The sequence below is a fragment of the Ursus americanus genome, chromosome 12, assembly GCF_024610735.1.
Source record: "Ursus americanus isolate L20-20 chromosome 12, mUrsAme1.1.p, whole genome shotgun sequence".
Taxonomy (NCBI): Eukaryota; Metazoa; Chordata; class Mammalia; order Carnivora; family Ursidae; genus Ursus; species Ursus americanus.
This window is the reverse complement of record NC_142138.1, coordinates 9,721,308-9,741,874: the sequence shown is the minus strand read 5'-3', so window position 1 is coordinate 9,741,874 and position 20,567 is coordinate 9,721,308. Positions and strand designations below refer to the sequence as shown.

Sequence of the window (20,567 nt, the reverse complement as noted above, 5' to 3'; positions counted from 1 at the left end):
AATTAGCCAACCTATAGTACATCATTAGTCTTTGATGTAGTGTTCAATGATTCTTTAGTTGTAACAATTTATTTTCTAAAAACAAAATGCAGTGCAAAGTGTTTCCTCCTTCCATATGCCTAATATATACTTAGTGCTTGATACATTTTATTATCATTAGAATTACAACTATTGATTTTAAGTCCAGTGAATCTACTCAGACGCTTCCGAATTCTCTCTGAAATACAAATCTGATTCAAAGCTCTCTCCTGCTGAAAAATCTTCTGTGGCTCCTCATAACCTATATGGTATAAAGCCCAAGCTCTATACTGTCATTTAGAGATCTTAACACTCTGGTCCCAACTTGCTTTTACAATCTGGAGCCTCTGATATGGTTATAAAGCAAGCAAGCATAAGATTTGGTATCCCACCTTAGCCACTTCACCTTTTTCCTTCTCTGCAGTGCTGGGATAATACTTTCTACCTTATAGATTAAATAATAGTAGCTTATGTTAGCTACTAATTATTGCAGTTATTGAGTGTCAGCTAGTATATAAGAATTTGACAGATTTTTTAATCCTGACAAGAATCCAGTAGACGTGGGCACTTTTATTTTCAGAAGAGAAAACTGAAACTCGGAGAAGTTAAATAATTATTAAATTTATCAATTATCAAATATAACAGACTTAAACCTGGGTCTAGCTGCTATTACTGTCCATGGTGTCAACCATTGTGCTATAAAGTCTTCCTTGAGCCTTCCTTTTTAAAAGGACTTTGTACACGGGGAGGCTATAAATATTGGCTATTAATCACTGTTTTCACTTCCTTCTTCCATGGACCTGATGCTCTGATTAACAGAGAATTTTATCATTCTCAAAAGCACTTTGAGGGCTTGAACTCATGACCCTGAGATCAAGACCTGAGCTGAGATCAAGAGTCAGGCGTTCAACTGACTGAGCCACCCAGACACCCCTCGAAGGCACTTTTATTTATTTATTTGTTTATTTGTTTATGAAAGTTTAGGGGTGCCAGGGTGGCTCAGTGGGTTAAGTGTCTGCCTTCGGTTCAGGTCATGATCTCAGGGTCCTGGGATAGAGCCCTGCGTTGGACTTCCTGCTCAGTAGGGAGTCTGCTTCCCCCTCTCCCTCTGCTTCTTCTCTCCTTGTGCTCTCTCTCTCTCAAATGAATAAATAAAACCTTTTTAAAAAGGGCGCCTGGGTGGCTCACTCCTTAAGCGTCTGCCTTTGGCTCAGGTCATGATCCCAGCATTCTGCGATCAAGCCCCACATTGGACTCCCTGCTCGGCGGGAAGCCTGCTTCTTCCTCTCCCACTCCCCCTGCTTGTGTTCCCTCTCTTGCTGCCTCTGTCAAATAAATAAAATCTTTAAAACAAACACACAAACAAAAAAAAAAACCTTAAAATTTTTTTTTGAATAAAGTTAATTTATTTAAGTAATCTCTACACCCAATGTGGGGCTGGAACTCACAACCCTAAGATCAAGAGTCACATGCTTGGGGCACCTGGGTGGTTCAGTCGTTAAGCGTCTGCCTTCGGCTCAGGGCGTGATCCCGGCGTTCTGGGATCGAGCCCCACATTAGTCTCCTCTGCTGGGAGCCTGCTTCTTCCTCTCCCACTCCCCCTGCTTATGTTCCCTCTCTCACTGCCTGTCTCTCTCTCTGTCAAATAAATAAATAAAATCTTTAAAAAAAAAAAAAAAGAGTCACATGCTCTTCCAACTGAACCAGCTAGGGGCCCCTCTCAAAGGCACTTTTACAGTTCTCTGCCTTTGTTCAGATTGTTCTCTTTGCCTGGAGTGCTCTTATTCCCCGCTCAAAATTATACTCCTTTCACAAGGTAGGAGATCATCTGATCCGTGAAGTCTTCCCTAACATACTGGCATATCCCTCATCCCCTCAACTCTAGGCATTAAGACTTCTCCATCTTTATCTCTGTGGCCCTCTCCACTTGGTAAATGTTCAATAGGTAATTGTTGAACTCACTAATCGCAAATCATTTATTATAAATTCAGTGAAACCAATCAAGGGTGTTTTCTTCCTAATGGGTCTTCAAGTGTGCCAGAGAAAATCTAAAGTGATTGTTGGGCGTTGCTTAGGAGAAGAATAACAGTGTAATTCAAGCCATGTCCGACACATGGCACAGCAGTCACGGTTAAAGCAGCTAGAGAACTGCTCACTAGAAGAGAGTGAGGGAGAGGGGTAATAACAATAACCAACATTGCATGATTGCATAATATTCACAAAGCTCTTCTATATATATTATCTACATAAATGTTTATCCCCATTTTACAAATAGGAAGGGAAATGAAGAAACTCTTCCAAATTCCAGAATTTTTTGGAACATAATACCAATCAACCAGGTAAGGTGATTTCAAGGGTCCTCCAGAGGCCCTGTGATTTCCTTTCCAAATTACCACTCTTATTTCTTGAAAGTATGTGAAATGTCACATTAGGAGCTTCAACTCTTTGGCAGAGGCTTTAAATTTTAAATATTTAAATGGAGGAGAGGGGCACCTGGCTCTGTCGGTTAAGCCTCTAACTCTTGGTTTTGACTCAGGTCATGATCTCAGGCTCTGCACTCAGCACTGAGTCTGCTTGTCCCCCTCGCTCTGCTCCTCCCCCCACTCGTGTGTATGCTTTCTCTCTCTAAAATAAATAAATAAATTTAAAAAAATAAATAGAGGAGAGGGGAAGGGGAATGTATGAAATATTTTAATTCATTTGTACTTTAGTGTAAAAAGTTTCAAATGTATTCTTGAGAGCCACTTACTTGACCTAAGTGGTTGGATGGACGCATCGAGAGTGCATAAGGGAACTGGGACCTGAAGAAGAGCCTCAGAGATGAGACAGTAGGTAGGGGAAAGGAAGGGGAACTGTAGGAAGTTTCATTAACTTAATAATTTTATCATGGGCCAAGCTGGTTCCCTATTAGTGTAGCGATTGCCAGAGGACTCCATTCATCAAGGAATTTGCTATCTTAGGAATATGAGAACACAATTAAGAAAGTATATAATCAAGTAGTAATGCCTGAGAAATTCTCAAGAAACCTTTCTGAGCATCCTCTAGACAGAAACTAGAAAACGGAGAGTCAAATCTGGGGTTATATGAAATCTGGAGTAAAATAGTAAAATCTGCCATTCCAAGTTTGATACCTGTAATTTAGTGTTAGAATCTCAGACTTTGATAGAACTTGGAGGTCAAAAATAAAATACAAAAGTCACAGATTAGAACGTGGTGTTCTACATATAGATCTTGAGTTGCCATTATTGAAATTCCTAAAGTTAAATTGCTGGTTGTGATTTAGAAATCTAATTATAAGGGGTGCCTGGGTAACCTAGTCTGTTAAGTGCCTGACTCTTGATTTCAGTTCAAATTGTGAGATCAAGCCCTGTGTCGGGCTACACACTGGGCGTGGAGCCTGCTCAAGGTTCTCTCTCTCCCTTTGCCCCTCCACACTCCCCACCTTTCTCCCTCTCTTAAAAAAAAAAAAAAAAAAGAATAGAAAAGAAAAGAAAAAAAAGGAATCTAATTATATAGGATTCAAGTTCAAAGAGTAGAGCCTATACTTTCAGGAGTAGAATTTTGGGTTCCAAGTAGCAGCTGAGTTCTACTGATAGAATGCTCAGGTTCGGAGGATAGAACCTAAAGTTTCAGTAGTAGATATTGGAGTTCAGTATCCAAATCTCAGACTCTGAATTTGGAGCCTAGAGTTCTAATAGTAGAATGTCAGGTCATGAGAGTACAATCTAGAGGTCCAATGGAATTTCAGTTTCAGAGAAAGAACCTAGGGTTCCTAAACTAGAACCTGGAGTTACAAGATTAGAACATGGAATTATATTATTAATATCTTGGATTTTGAGATTGGAACTTTAAGTTCCAATAACACAGTACTGAAGTTTGAAGGCTTAGCCTGAAATACAAGTATAAAATACGGGAATTAGATAGCACATCTTGAATTTCAGTAGAGAATCTTGAGGTGGTGTAATGGAACCTTAAGGTGCAATATTAAATTATGAAATTTTGAAATCGGAATCTAGCTTACTAGATTACTATTAGAATCAGCAATAATGCTAATGGCTAACATTTATCAAGTGCTTACTATGTGCCAAGCATTGTTCTAAGTGCTTTACATATATTATTATTACTGTTATTATGATTGCATTTAATACTCACACAAAAATCTTCCAGGTGAGTTCTATTACTTTTCCTATTTTACAAATGAGAAACTGAGGCACAGAGAGGTTAAATAACTTTCCAAAGGTCACACACCTGGGAAGCACAGTGATAATATCTGACCACAAGCTGTGTGCTTCTAGAACTCATGCTTTTACCCACTATGGTAAGTACCTCTAGATACTAGAGTCTAGAACTTTGAATTCCATTAGTAAAGCTTGAGGTTTAATGAATAGAACCTGGAATTACTCTACTCTGGATTGCAATAACAGCATCTTGAATAATCTTTATGGTCAATGATAGAATGAGGGACTTACACAATAGAATCTGGATTTCCAAACATAAACTATTCGTTTCTGTTATTAGAGTTCCCAATGAAGGACCTCGATTTAATATCAATAATGAGAGTCCAAAATTCTACTACCAGAACTTCAGCCTCAACTCTGAACCTTCAGGTCTAATCCCAATAATAGAATCTGTGTTTCTGAGACTAAAGTGTAAGTTACTATAGTAGAATTTTAGTTTCTGAGAATGAAACCTTGAGTTTTATTTTATTTTATTTATTTTTTTTAAGATTTTATTTATTTGTCAGAGAGAGAGATAGAGAGAGCAAGCTCACAAGCAGGAAAAGAGGGTGAGCAGCAGGCAGAGGGAGAAGCAGACTCCACACTGAGCAAGGAGCCAGATTCCAGACTTCATCCAAGTACCCTGGGATCATGACCTGAAGTGAAGGCAGATGCTTAACCAACTGAGCCACCCAGGCCTCCTGAAACCTTGAGCTGTTTTTGTTTTTGTGAGAGAGAAACCAGGTGTAGGGGGTGGGGAGAGGGACAGGCAGAGGCAGAAGCAGGCTTTCTGCCAGGCAGAAGCAGGGAGCCCAATGCAGGGCTCGATCCCAGGACCCTGGGATTATGACCTGAGCCAAAGGCAGACATTTAACAGACCGAGACAGCCAGGTACCCAAACCTTGAGTTTTAATAATAGAACCTTCAGGGAAGATAAAGTCCTGAGGTTTTAATAGTAGAATCTAGAATCATCAAAGTAGATTCTTGAGTTCCAAGATTGAAAACTGGGATTCCAATAATGAAATCTTAAATTGCAGTAGCAGAATGTACTATTAAGATCTTGAGTTCAAAGAGTGCAACATTTTGTTCCAAAAGTGAGATATGTGATTCCAGAAATAGAACCTGGAATTCCAATGTTAGAATCTTGAGCCTTGACAATAAAATCTGTGATTATTAGGGTATTAGAATCTGCAATTTAGGGAATAGAATCTGGAGTTGCTAAAATAGAAGTTATAATTCCAAAAGCATCATCTTGGGTTGTAATAGAGGAATTTGTTTGCTGAATGGGAGAATATGGGACTCAAAGAATACAACCTGAAATTTCAAACATAAATTATTAGGTTCCTGTAGTAGAGTCCGTAATCCAACAGTAGAATGATGGTAGAACACGGACTTCCAGTAGCAGAATCAGGTATTCTCAGACCTGGAGGTCCAATAGTAGAATCCAGGGTTCACAGAGTAGAACCTGGGAGTTCCAACAGAACGATCTAGAGTTGCCATTGAAGAATTCTGGGACTGAATGTAGACCTTGGAGTTATATTGGTGGAATCTTGATGTACTTGGTTTTCATCTTTGTTTTCAACCCTTATCCTATATTAATAGTGAATTTATTGTACCTCAGCAACAATCACTGTTTCCTGTTCACTGAGGGAGGACTCTTTTATTTTTTTATTTAAGATTTTATTTTCAAGTAATCTCTACACCCAACGTGGGGCTTGAACTCACATCCCCAAGATCAAGAGTCACATGCTCTACCTACTGAGCCAGCCAGGCGCCCCTCAATGAGGGAGGACTCTTAATCAGAGAGTGGGATTTTGACTGCTACTCTCAGAAGTGTATAGAATTGAATGTAACCTCCCAGTGTTACTTGGCTCTAGACGAAAGCAGTCTTCCGATCAATGAGCCATGTGATTAGGCCTCTGTTATGTGCTCTGAGGCATTCCAAACAGAAGACCCTGCCCTTGTCCTGAGAAGCTAGCCACGAGTAAGACAGGACAAGACCAGTATAGAGCAGAATGGAATCCAGTGCTAACCTGTGTGGGCTGGCATTATTCAAACGGAGGGAAAGAGATCAGTCTAAGCTGCAACAGGGAGACCCCACAGAGGAGCCTTTCAAGGCATTTCAAACGTAGATAGAGTTTAAATAGGCAAAAGAAGGCAGGGCATGTCAGGTGGGAAAATACTCAAAGAAAATATGGAAGTATGATCAAACATTACGGTATATGCACTAGCAGTATTTCAGCGAAGAAGTATTTATGGAGTGCCTACTACTCAGCAGGCACAACGGAGGCCCTGGAGAAAGAAAAAGAAAAATCACAAGTAGTCTCTGCCCCTGAGGTAATCATGTGGAAAAACAAGTGTAATGACTTTGGCATTAGACACCCTGGGTTTGAAAAGCAGGCACATTAACTGACTAGCTATGCTAATAAGCAAGCCCCTTTATATCTTCGAGCTAGTCTCTTCCTTTATGCAAAGAGGATAACGATACCTTCCTTAAAGCCACGTTGCAAGGATTGTGTTCTTTTTTCTCCACGTTCTCACCAACACTTGTTTTTTGTTGTATTTTTGATTTTAGGCAGGTTGTATTATTATTATTTGCTGAACCATTTGAGAGCGAGTTGCAGTCTCACGACCCTTTACCCATAAATAACTTCAGCATTTATCTCCTAAGATAAAGGACATTTTCAAATATAATACAATTCTCAGTTTCAGGAAATTTAACATTTGTTAAATATTTTTGTCTAATATATAGTACTTACATAATTTTCACTCATTGTCCCACTGATGTCCCTTAGGTCAAAAAACAACTCTCCACAAATATTTTCACTTTTCTGCATGGTTAGGGCTTTCTGAGGAAACAAAACAAAACAAAACAACCCTGTCAAACCTAGTTTGAATAGCAACCCTTAAGAGAGAGATTTCTGGAGAGATAAAAAGTCTTACCTTCCCCTCTCCTCAGCCACTTGTTAACATTCCATGAAGGTGAAGTCGAGATCTTCCCCACCTTTCCCCAGATAGGATGTGTTTACATTGCAGAGGCAAGATCTCTCCATCCATCTCTGGAAGGAAGGATGGGCAGCTATGAAGGCCATTCCAGATAAGCTCTGAGAGTCACAGTTTTGGAGTTTCTCTTACATAGTAAAAACTCCACTGTATCAGCAGGTGATAGATACCAGGTCATTTTTCTGTCACCCAATGGGAAAACAGGGCATAGAAAACAGCTGCTAAGATTGCTGTGTCAGTAAAAACAGTCTTCTCCAATTCAGATCTGGAGGTTTCGTGTTCCCGCGTGTGTGGAACACTTAACACTTTAAAGCTCTTTTTCCTCCCCAGAGCCAGGATCTTATCGGGGGATCACATGTTGCATTTTCTTTGTCAAGTTTCTTTAGTATCTTGTAATATTCACCCTTGAACCTTTCTTTGTCATTCATCACACCAACACTTGTGAAGAGTTTAGACCATTTGTTCCATAGTTCCCTTCTTTCTTACACATAAAAAAGTATACAACATATACTCTTCTGCACCTTGCTTTATTCACTTAACAATATAGCCCAGAGGTTATGCTCTACCAGGATACTGAGATCTTTCCTTTTTTATGGCCGCATAATATTTCCTTGGTTGGGTATCCCATCTCCCTAGTATGTAGCATATACAGCAGGTATTCAATGAGTGTTTGTTGAGGAAGTGGATGATTCTGGAAAAGAAAAAAACCCGACAAAACAAAAGAAGTGAATGTGGAACAATTGAGCAGAAAAGCAATATATGGCCTGGAAAGAGAATAATTTGAGATCAGACAAACTGGGGATACAAATCCAGCACTCTTGGCATTAGGCGGTTTGGCACAGGAGTTAGGCAAGCAGGCTCTGAAACCAGAGTACCTAGGTTTGACTCTCCCGTTTACTTAGCTCTGTTTCCTTGACGAGGCTGCCAGACTAACTTCAGCTTCAGCTTCGTCATCCGTAACATGGAAACGAGAAGGGCACCTACTTTATACAGTTGTGAGAACTCAAGAAAGATGAGCTATACTTTATACATCAATAATTATTAGCTGTACTTTATAACTCTAATTTTTCTTTTTTTTCTTTTTTTTTTATTTTAAAGACTTTTATTTATTTATTTGACAGAGAGAGAGGCAGTGAGAGAGGGAACACAAGCAGGGGGAGTGGGAGAGGGAGAAGCAGGCTTCCCGCTGAGCAGGGAGCCCCATGTGGGGCTCGATCCCAGAACCCTGAGATCATGCCCTGGGCTGAAGGCAGATGCTTAACGACTGAGCCACCCAGGGGCCCCTATAACTCTAATTTTTCTGAACTCCAGTTTCTTCATATGTAAAAGAGGGCTAGTAATACCCATACAACAGGGAAGCTGTGGAGGACTAAGTGGCATAATGTCTATAAGGCACCTAGCTTAGTGATGAACACAGAGAAGCAATCATTAAATGGTAGCTTTCAAGGCTGGAGGGCAGAGGAGGAACGTGATTACTGGGAGGATTATCAGTACTGTAAACTCCCTGAGGATTGTCCTGTTTATCTTATTCATTAACTCAGGCCCAAACACAATACCTGTCAACATTGGCTTTGGAGTTAGACAAACCTATTTGTGTTTATATTCCAGCTAGGACACCTGCAAGCTGTGTGATCTTGGACAAGTTACTCAACCTCTCTGATCCATATTTTCCTCACTGATAAAACGGATAGTAGTACCTATCTGTTGGAATTAAATAGAATGATGGGTATAAACCTATCTGATCTCACATTAGATGATGATTTAAAAAAAAAAAAAAGGAAAGCAGATGCCTGCCCGTGTATGTATGCACTGCAAAATATTTTTTCTGATTACCTTCCTGTGGTAGCCATGAGAATGTGACTTGCAAGCCTCTAACTCAGTGCCACTTCTGATTTTGCCTCCAAAAAAAGACTTTTAAAGTGCCTGGAGATCTATAAGCAAACTTGAAAGCTAAAATAAATCAAAATTAAATTCTAATTCATTGAACAAGGTCGTCACAAAAAGTAACTATGTAAATTCGAGGTCATGACTGGATCATGTTCTGGGGGAGAGGGCACAGTCAACGCTGTGGGAAAGTTCACATCCTTAAGTTTTAGTTCTACGGTATTAGGTTCAGGCGATGAGGTTAAGGAAATGACTCTCACAAGCAACTGCCAAATGAGTTTCATTGTTCTGCTTTATTACCACCAGCCCAAAACATCCCTCAAGCCCCTGAGGGAAGGAAGATAAGGCAGATAAGAGGCAAAATAACAGGGGGCAAGGTAAGCATCCTCTTGTACCCTTCATGAAGGTGGGGGCTGGGTGTCTAGCCCCTGGTGCAGGCAACCAGTGCCTCTGGCAGACAGCAGAGAGTTTTACTGAGGAAGCCATGCAACACAGAGCCACCTCAGCTGTTCCATTTGTTCTAGGAGGCGGGGGTCGACAAGATATCCCCATACCACTAAACGGTCTAATTAGACAAAATGAATATTGAGAAGTTTATCAGCAGCCTAGATTCTGGCTCTCTGGATTCAGGCACAGTCAGGATAATCTGACCTTGGTGGTCAGTCATTCCACAAAGAATACATAAGATATGAATGTTCTTGTACCCGTTTTGTAAAACAAATGTCACACTAACACAAAAGTTTTTTGTTATTTGCGGAAAGGAACTTTGGTTTCTTTTATTTCTTGGTATACATTTTGCAAAATGAGGAAGACATATACTAAAATCCAACACATGGTATTCAGCCCTAATAGAAAGCGGACAGTAAAATAGAAGTCTGGCATCTAAGGACCGATTTTTCCCCTGTGCCTCAGAGTGACACAGTTCCTTTGTAAGTTATTGAATGAATGAAGGAGCAAAAACCGGATTTGAATTTGTCTAATTCCCAGACCCTTTTTCATTTTACTTGGCCGTGTTGTATTTATAAGCAGTCCTCTCTAAATCCCATGAAAAGTATTCTGTGAGAGGAATAAATACTAATGAGTAAAATAGAAAGCTGACATTTCTGTGCAAAGCTGAAGCACTGACCCTCGGTAAATGTTAAATAACAATGGTAGTAATTCACCAGTGGCAGTGAGCTTAGAATTTACAGAATCACACAGAATTCCAGGGCGTAGAAAAGATCATTAAAGTGATCAAATACAGTGATTTTTAAATATGTTCAGGTAATAGAGGTCCTAGAAGTCACAGTGCTCTTTGCAAAAACATTACATTACTGAAAGCTAACATCATGACATCAACAAGAGATTTCACTAGCAGACACAGCATGGTGTAATGCGATGGACCACCCTTTGAAGTCTCACAGATCTGACTTTCCCATTCATGAGCTTGTGACTTTGAGTAAGTTAATTACTCAGGTGAGTTAACCTTTCTGTGCCTCTGAGCCCTCATGTGAAAAATGGGGAAAGCAAACCCCTGTTTCAGGGTTGTTAAGGATTACTCTTTTTTTTTTTTTTTTAAAGATTTTATTTATTTATTCGACAGAGATAGAGACAGCCAGCGAGAGAGGGAACACAAGCAGGGGGAGTGGGAGAGGAAGAAGCAGGCTCATAGCAGAGGAGCCTGATGTGGGGACTCGATCCCATAACGTCGGGATCACGCCCTGAGCCGAAGGCAGACGCTTAACCGCTGTGCCCCCCAGGCGCCCCTGTTAAGGGTTACTCTTGACGTGCATGGGTTACACATTGACAGATGGTAGCTATAGGTCCATAATTTTGTATCCAAAATGCTCAGAGCCAGGTGTATTTCAGAATTCGGATTTTTTTTTGGATTTAAAAAGGTAACATAGGACATAAGTCATACAAGTAAGACCCCAGGTGAGTCTGAGGCAGTACCCTATAATATATATACCAACATTTTTATGTTTCTGCAGTTTGTACCACATTTATTAAAAATATACTTTTAAAAAATCCATCTTTTTTTTTATTCAAAGGTTTTATTTATTTTTGCAAGAGAGGGAGAGAGAGAGCACAAGGAGGGAGGAGAGGGAGAAGGAGAGACTCCCTGCCAAGCAGGCAGCCCAATGCGGGACTCAATCCCAGGACTCTGGGATCATGAGCTGAGCTGAAGGAAGATGCTTAACCAACTGAGCGACCCAGGCCCCCTCAAACCATCTTGAATTTAGTTGGGATTTTGGACTTGTGGATAAGGGATTGTAAACCTATACCATTATTTGAAGATAACATGACTGTTATATATATGTAGATCTCCAAAGTCTAAGAAAAATACGTGAAAAACTTGAGAACGAGTCTATTAAATAAAAATATACTACAAATTGGGCCAAGACCACCATGATTTGATTTAAACAAGCCATCTTAGTCATGCTTTAATAATAAAAACTCGTTTACTGAGCCCCTACTATGGGCACACACTTCATATACATTGTTTTCCCCAACAATTCTGCAAGGTGTTATCATCTCTCACTCTCCACTAGAAAAACGGAAGTCTAGGCAATTAAGTAAATCATCCAAGTCATATACAGAGTGGTGGAGCTAAGATCTGAATGGACAACCACTGCTGGCACCCCAAGCCCTCTTTACCATTACCCCATACTACCTTCATCCTACTTTCAGTGGTCCATAGTGGTCTGAAAATACTTTAATCTATTCCAAATCCTTCATTTAACATTAGGTTGTCATCTGACACCCTCCAGTGACAGTGAGATCTTCAAAGCAGTCCTTTTCATCCATGATCAGGAGATTCTTACAGAGGAAATGGAAATGTCTTCTCCCTAGGATCATTTAGTTACAGGGAGTGCTCACTCAAGCCAGCTTAAACAAACCGTAATGGTGGCAAAAATCTCACTGGCAAGTTAACAACCCAGGGACAGAAAAAGGACAGCTAGGCTTCATGAGGACAGGCCTTCTGAAGCCATTTTCTGAGGCTGTGCTCTCTTTAGGGCTGTCTAGCCTACCATTTCTGCCTCATTCTTACCACCTCCTCCAGCTTGCACATGACGCACCGCTAGTGCTCTAGCCCCATCCTTCTTGACCTTTTAGTTCAAGGGTCCATTATTATCTGACTCAGTCTAATTTTAGTACAGAATCTTTAGAAATAAATGGATTGGCCCAGCTTAACCTATGGATTGGATCTTGGATCAGCGTTCTACCCTTGGTCTGACCACCTATGCCTGGGGTGGAGTCACCCTGAAAACATGGCTGTCTGGGTTTGAGCAGAATCTATGGATGTGAAACAATTTCAGAGGGAGGTGTGAGCTGGGTTTAACACACTGTGGTAACAACTTTGTATAGAAAACATAAGGATGAATATCTTCGGTGACACTTAAAGTCTGTGGCACTTACCTGGTTCAGAGTATGATCTTTTATTTTTTGTGTTTTCTCTTTTCTAACCTATTGTAAGTATCATGGAGGTAGGGATTTGCTCCTATCCATCTCCGTCCCTCAGAGCATCTATCCAAGGCTCTCAATTTTGTGGCCTTGAGGACAACTTGATACTGAGGTAAATTGTATTCATAGTATTTGTGATGGGGTACACTTACCTATTGTTAGCGGATCTCTTAAATATGGGGTATTGAGAGGCATGCTGACACATTTTTTTAAGAGAGGGGGAGATAGAGAAGGGGTAGGGGGAGAATCCTAAGCAGGCTTTGAGCACCACACGGAGCCAGACCGGGGATCAGTCCCACACCCTATCATGACCTGAGCCAAAATCAAATGCCGGTTGCTTAACCGACAGCCATTTTGTGGTAAAATATACATACCATTTACCGCTTTAACCATTTGTGAATGTACAGTTCAGTGGTCTCAAGTACATTTAGGTTGTGCAACCACCACCACTAGCCATCTCTACAACGTTTTCATTATCCCAGATGAAACTCCATCCATTTCCCTCTTCTTCCAGTCCTTAGTAACCACTGTTCTGTCTCCATACATTTGACTACCCTACGTTACCTCATGTAAGTAGGCTCATATAATATTTGTATTTTCGTGTCTGGCTTACTTCACTAAGTAAGGTTCATCCTTATTTTAGCATGTACCAGAATTCCATGCCTTTTTGAGGCTGAATGATGTTCCATTATATGCATATACATTTTGTTGATTCCTTCGTTCTGTTTTCAGACATTCGGGTTGTTTTTACTTTTTGGCTAGTGTGAATAATGCTGTAATGAACGTGGGTGTACAAATATTTGTTTCACTCTCTGCTTTTGAGTATATACCTAGAGGTAGAATTGCTGGATCATATGGTACGTCTGTTTAATTTTTTGAGGGAGTTACTACACTGTCTTCCTCAGTGGCTGCATCATTTTACAATCTCACCAACAAGGCACAAAGGTTCTAATGTCCCCACATTCTTGCCAACATGTTTTTTTTTTTTTTAAAGATTTTATTTATTTGTTTGAGAGAGAGAGAGAGAGTGTGAGCAGGGGGAGGGGCAGAGTGTGAAGGACAAGCAGACTCTCTGCTGAGTGGGGAGCCTGATACAGACCTGGATCCCAGGACCCTGAGATCATGACCTGAACTGGAGTCAGACACTTAACCAACTGAGCCACCCAAGTGCCCCAACACTTTTCACCCCAAAATAACCATTCTAATAAGTGTGAAGTGGTAGCTTATTGTAGTTTTAATTTGCATTTTCCTGATGATTAGTGCTGTTGAACATTTTCTCATGTGCTTACTGGCTATTGTGTATCTCCTTTGGAAAAACATCTATTCAAGTCTTTTGCTCATTTTTGAATTAGGTTGTTTTTTGTTATTGAGTTATAGTTATTTATATATTGTGGACATAAATCCCTTAGCAGATATATGACTTGCAAACATTTTCTCCTATTCTTTTTTTTTTTTTTAAAGATTTTATTTATTCATTTGAGAGAGAGAGCTCAAGAGAGCACAAGCCAGGGGGAGGGGCAGAGGGAGAGGAAGAAGCAGGCTCCCCACTGAGCAGGTAGCCCTATGCGGGGCTCCATCCCAAGACCCTAGGGGCACGCCTAAGCCAATGGCAGACACCTAACTGACTAAGCCACCCAGGTGCCCCTGTTTTCTCCTATTCTGTGGGTTGCTTTTTCACCCTTGAAGTTCTTTAAAGCACAAAAGTTAAAATTTTTATGTAGTCCAAATTATCTTTTTGTTGTTGTTGTTATCTGTGCTTTTGATGTCATATCCAAGCAATTATTGCCAAATTCAATGTCATGAAGCTTCCTCCTGTTTTCTTTTCAGAATTTCATAGTTTTCGTCTTAGTTCAGGTCTTTGATCCATTTTGAGTTAATTTTTGTCTATTGTGTAAGGTAAGGGTCTACTTTCATTCTTTTGCATGTGGATATCCAGTTTTTCCAGTACCGTTTACTGAAAAGACCATCCTTTCCACATTGAATGGTCTCTGTACCCTTGTCAAAAATCATTTGACCACACATGTAAGGGTTTATATCTGGGCTCTCTATCCTCTTCCATTGGTCTATATGCCTGTCTTTATGCCAGTACATTGTTTTGCTTGCTGTAGCCTTGTAGTAAGTTTAGAAATTAGGGAGTGAGTCCTCCAACTTTGTTCTTCAACTGTTCTTTTTGGGTATTTAGGGCCCCTTAAGATTCTCTATAAATTTCAGGATGGGTTTTTCTATTTTTGCAAAAGATCTTATTGGAGTTTTGATAGGGATTGCATTGAATCGGCAGGTTTTTTTTTTTTTTTTTTTTTGTATTTACATCTTAAAATATTAAGTCTTCCGACCCAGGAATATGGGATGTCATTGCATTAATTTATATCTCAATTTGTTTCAGCGTGTTTTGTAGTTTTCAATGTATAAGTCTTTATTTTTTTAAAGATTTATTTTTGGAGAGAGAATGGGGAGAGGAGCAGAGGAAGAGGCAGAGGGAGAGAACTCTCAAACAGACTTCCTACTGAGTGGGCAGCCTGATGTGGGGCTCAATCCCAGGACCCCGAGATGATGACCTGAGCTGAAATCAAGAGTCAGATGCTCAATTGACTGAGCCACCCAGGTGCCCCTCAGTGTAGAAGTCTTTTGCCTCCTTGGTTAAGTTTGTTTCTAACTATATTGTTCTTTTTGATGCTGTTATAAATGGAGTTGTTTTCTTAATTTCCTTTTTGGATTGTTCATTGTTAGTATATAGAAATACAACTGATATTTGTATGTTGGTTTTTTATCCTGCGACTTAACCAAATTTATTATTTCTAACTTTTTTTGTAGACTTGTTTTTTTTTTAATTTTTTTAAAAGATTTCATTTATTTATTTGACAGAGATAGAGACAGCCAGCGAGAGAGGGAACACAAGCAGGGGGAGTGGGAGAGGAAGAAGCAGGCTCATAGCAGAAGAGCCTGATGTGGGGCTCGATCCCATACCGCTGGGATCATGCCCTGAGCCGAAGACAGACGCTTAACCGCTGTGCCACCACCCAGGCGCCCCTGTAGACTTGTTTTTGTTTTTTAAGTTTATTTTTAAAGGTTTGTTTGAGAGAGAGAGAGAACGAGCAGGAGGTACAGAGGGAGAGAGAGGAGAGGGAGAGAAGCAGATTTCCTGCTGCTCGTGGAGTCAACACAGGGCTCAATTTCACACCCCTGAGATCGTGACCTGAGACAAAATCAAGAGTCGGATGCTTAACCTACTGAGCTTAATTACCATTATTTTTTAAAATGATCTCTACACAACACGAGGATAGAACTCATGACCCTGAGATCAAGAGTCCCATGCTCTTCCAACTGAGCCAGCCATGAACCCCTAGACTTATTTTTTGTTTGATTTTTAAACAGAAAAAGTGTGTCTGCAGGATAAATTCATCACCACCTTGCTCAAGTTTACAGAGTATTTTTGACAAGGTATGCCTAAAAGGTGGGAAAATTTTCAGAAGAAACACCAGTGTCAAGGAGATCAACATGTTAAACCTAAGAATTTTTGCCCAGACACTTCCAACTAAAGATCCTGTCCCAGGTATGCAATATATCTAATTATTAAGTTTATAAATTCCTGAATATACAAAAAATTATAAATCCTACTTTTAAAAAGCTTCAAACTTACTTTTTTTTTTTTTTTAAAGTTTTTATTTATTTATTTGACAGAGAGAGACAGCCAGCGAGAGAGGGAACACAAGCAGGGGGAGTGGGAGAGGAAGAAGCAGGCTCTCAGCAGAGGAGCCTGATGTGGGGCTCGATCCCATAACACCGGGATCACGCCCTGAGCCGAAGGCAGACGCTTAACGACTGTGCCACCCAGGCGCCCCCAAACTTACTTCTTAAATAAGTCTTAAGATAGGTTTGACTTTTAGGCTAATATTGAGTGATACTTGAGTGTATATGAGGTTATCTGTAGGCCACATACACATAATTTACATTTCAATAAACATTTGTTGAATGGTGTGATGTTTAGTGTTTAGACTCTAGAATTTGATAGATCTAGATTGGAATCCTTGTTCTTCCACCAGTTTTATAACTTCTGGCACCTTCTCTAAACCATTTTTTCTTCCTCTTTAAAGTAGGACTGGGGCGTCTGGCTGGCTTATTTGGTAGAGCATACAACTTTTTTTTTTAAACACAATCTCAAGATTTTAATACCTTTATAATAAAACAAAATATAGAGCTTAGAACTGGATCACTTGGCCCTCTTATCTCCTCCCAGTGCAAAATGCTTGCATCTCTTAATAGCCAGCATTTTCTTAGATCTGCAATTGGGCTCAACACGTTCGAGCCCCAGCACAATCTTCTTTGTAGTTCTAGCCTTTTTATGAAAAATTGGCTTAGTCTGCCCACCATAGCCACTCTGCTTCCCATCATATAACGCGGCTTTCCCTGGGCATAAAGAGCTGTGTTTCCCGTACTGTGTCACTTTGTGGGGTTGGTGCTTGCCACACTTCTTGCAGAAAGTCTTGCAGGTTTTAGGAACGTTCACCATGCTTGCAAGAGTGCTATCGGCACAGAAAGTAGAGCATGCAACTCTTGATCTCGGGATCATGTGTTCAAGCCCCATGTTGGGTGTAGAATTTACTTAAAAAGTAAGTAAAAATAAAAAATAGAAGTAGTATAGAATATCTGTCCCACTGGACTGTTTGAGAGTTCAGGGAGATAACTCTGTATCTAACAGTTAAATATTCACTGTGTATTAGTTATTATGATCATGAGTAGACTACATACTGGTTTCTATGCTAGATGCTGGGGATAAAGGATGTATGACACCCCATCTGCTCTCAAGGTGCTCACGATCTAGATGGGCAAAGTATAAAAAAATCAAAATAATCTTAATATTGTACTATAGTAAAAATATGTGTAAAGAAATGGAAGCTTGAAACAGAATGGCATGTTGGAGATAAATGTTTAAGGCTGTGACATGCTCAGATATGAAATTTAGGTAGTTTGTCTCCTGTGTAGAGGATGCACTGAAGGGAATGACTCATAAGCAAGACCAATGGGGAGGCTATGATAATCCAGGCAAACTCTTATGTGGCAGAGCAATAAAGACTAACTGGAGGGTAGCAGTGTAGAATGGAGCCTTGCTGTGCCTAGAACCATGAACTCCTTTCTGCCATGGCTTGGGAGATGACACACTTGAATCATCTTTCATCCTCACATTAACCATGTAAGGGGTTCTAAGGAACCCTGTTTGACCATTTTATAGGCACCATTTTACAGGTACAGAGAGCAAGGCCATCACTGCACTATTACAGGGGCTCCTTGGAACACAACAAATATGAATGATGGCCCCTGAAATTGTGCACTGCAGCAACCATGTTGGAAAGGTTATAGCACAGTAGGTAATGGAACTGACCTCTATCTAAGAACCTGTGCATTTCCTACTATACCATACTATGTCTAATCATGACGTCATTTATGGATATATAGCAAAGTTAGGTTAAGCACTGAATTATAGCAAAGAAACAAATCAAACACAGCCCAGTATGGGTCTTCACAAGAACCTGGTATGCATATCAAAATTAATTTAATGGAATCCCGTAATACTAATTACTTAGCAACAAATCAAAGTGCTTGATGTATTCTTTTTTCTTTTTAAGATTTTATTTATTTGTCAGAGAGAGAGAGAGAGAGAGAGCACAAGCAGGGGGAGCAGCAGGCGGAAGGAGAAGCAAGCTCCTTGCTGAGCAAGGAGCCCAATGTGGGACTTACTTAACCGACTGAGCCACCCAATTCTTAAACCATTACTTAATAGGGAAAGTAGGATAAAATAAGTATAGGATCCAATTATTTACTTTGGGCTTCCCCAAGACAGATAAATGAGGACCTTCACATGAATGGAAAGAACTAATCACAAAAACTAAGACCATGAATCAATTTTGTACAGACATTTCTTGAATTATCCCCAAATTTTAAGATGAATTTTACCAGAAAATGCTTATTCTATAGTTATCTTGGCAATAAATACATGATCTTCATAGAAAGTACACATTTAGTTACTACGTCATATTATCAAAAAGCTTTGTAATTAATATTTATGCCAAGAATACTATTTACAAAAGTTTCATCCATACTCTTATCCATGCCTGCTCACTGAAGGCAGGAACATTTGTATTGAGTCAAGATCTCAATATGCTTTGTCCAGGAAAGGGGAAGGTATGAAAATACAAAACAAAAAAGAATACTGGCTTATTGCACCCAAGGGAGGTCAGCCATTAAGAGTTGTTGTTGATAGGATAAAAGGAAATATTGACCAGAGCTCCTCTGGGTGAGTAGTTAAAATGTGATCAAAAAGGAAAAAGAGGAAACAGTATATACATGCAAAAAAGTTTTATGGATCTTGATAAAAACAGATATTTCTGAAAATATATAAAATCAGTTCCTTGAGAATTTTCAGAAATGAGACTCACCGAACTACAGGAGCAGAAAAAATGTTAAGCTTTAGAAACATCTCACTTGTCTGATGATGAACTTCAGAGTAGTTAGGTGACCTGCCCAGGTCACATAGTTAATGCCAAGGCCGGGACTAGGTCCCAGGTTTCCTGACTTCCAGATGAGTGCTCTTTTTTTCATTTGCTATACTATCTCTTATATGTCCTTAATCACTTGGAAGTCTCCATAACTCTCTCTGTCCCACAATGTGCCCACTGGGGACAGTCAGAGGAAAAGAATTCTGGATTATGTAGACCATTTAGAGCTACTAACCTAACAATGGATGAAACATTATTTCAAATAATGACTGGGCTGAAATTCGTCTGGGGTTGGGGAGTAGAGAAGAAATACAAAAGAAGGAAATTCTGTCGACAATAAGAGAAGCACAAGAGGAAATATTATCCTCTTTTGTTATTTTGTTACTGTTACTTTATTTTGTAGTTAAGTCCATATATTATATAAAACAGAACAGGAAAAATGAACAAATTTATAAAATAAATTGAAGTGTCTGGATGAAAAAAATACAAGAGCTTTGCCTTCTTGTCTATAGATCTCTTGATATGTTGTTGGTCTTGCATTTTAGATATCAAATAAAGATATCTAGCTTGAAACAAAAGTAGATATGCTGCAAGGTTAAGCCATAGTTAGTTTGCTGGTGGGCCAGGAAATGATAGATTTTCTAAATCCTATCCTTAAATACTGGCTATAACAAATGCTGACATAGCAAAATGCAAGCTTTTATCATCAGAGAGCAAGAGGGAAACTTGAATTAATGAATGCAACTTACCTCCAAGTCCTCTGAAAGGAGGTGAAAAAAATAAATACTGTATTTTACCAGTGTTCCCCCAAAAGCATTACTCTAAGCATGCAGGAGGATGCTGTGAGCAGCTACAACAGTAAGATCCAATCCAGAGGTAGGTTCAAGACCAAGAGTGGGAGAGTGGTTGAAGATACCCTCCTGGGGCCAGTACCACTTCATAGAATGACCATTTGTGCTGGGGAATGAGTCTATGGCCTATCTTTTTCTGACTCAAAAGGACATTCCTAATTTAACCTTGCTGAAAACAGGCATTTTTTGCACCTGCTATTAAGAACAGCTAGTATACAGGATAAGGCTGGCATAAAATTACTTAGCAAGCACATGCTAGCTATTCCAGTTTGAAATCTACCAAACTATAAAATCAAGGGGGAAATAAAAAGTTGAAGATGGAGCTGTTGTTCCTTAAGAGGGAAAAATGTCTTACCAAAAGAGGGATTAGGCACTCGCTTAACTCTAAATGGAGAACATCCTTCTCAGGCTAGGTAGAAGATGAGGAAGAGCATTACCAAAGGCTGACCAGGCCACTGGGAGACCGAAAGGAGAGGGAAAAAGGCATTTAGGAAGAAAGCTGGAAGAAAATCTTCTGGGTTTGACCAGGTAAGTGAATCTAAGGCAGATGCACCACAGATATGTTGCCCACTATGCCAACACAGAGCTGCTGGCAAAGTCTCTCAAGACATTTTAAACCCAGAGAAATGTATAAAAAATATGTTAACAAAGCAAATTAA

At 39.8% G+C, this 20,567-nt stretch overlaps 1 protein-coding gene across 1 annotated transcript; it reads right to left on the bottom strand.

Moving 5' to 3' along the window:
* Positions 1 to 16,630: 16,630 nt before the first annotated feature.
* LOC123793698 (large ribosomal subunit protein eL42-like) lies at positions 16,631 to 17,280 on the bottom strand. Its single transcript, XM_045799553.2, has one exon. The coding sequence runs from the start codon at positions 17,146 to 17,148 to the stop codon at positions 16,774 to 16,776; it is 375 nt and encodes a 124-aa protein (XP_045655509.2). The 5' UTR covers positions 17,149 to 17,280; the 3' UTR covers positions 16,631 to 16,773.
* Positions 17,281 to 20,567: the final 3,287 nt, after the last annotated feature.

Excerpts from the sequence above, each read along its gene's own strand:
- LOC123793698 (XM_045799553.2), bottom strand. The coding sequence starts at position 17,148 with ATGGGGCTTGAACACATGATCCCGAGATCAAGAGTTGCATGCTCTACT.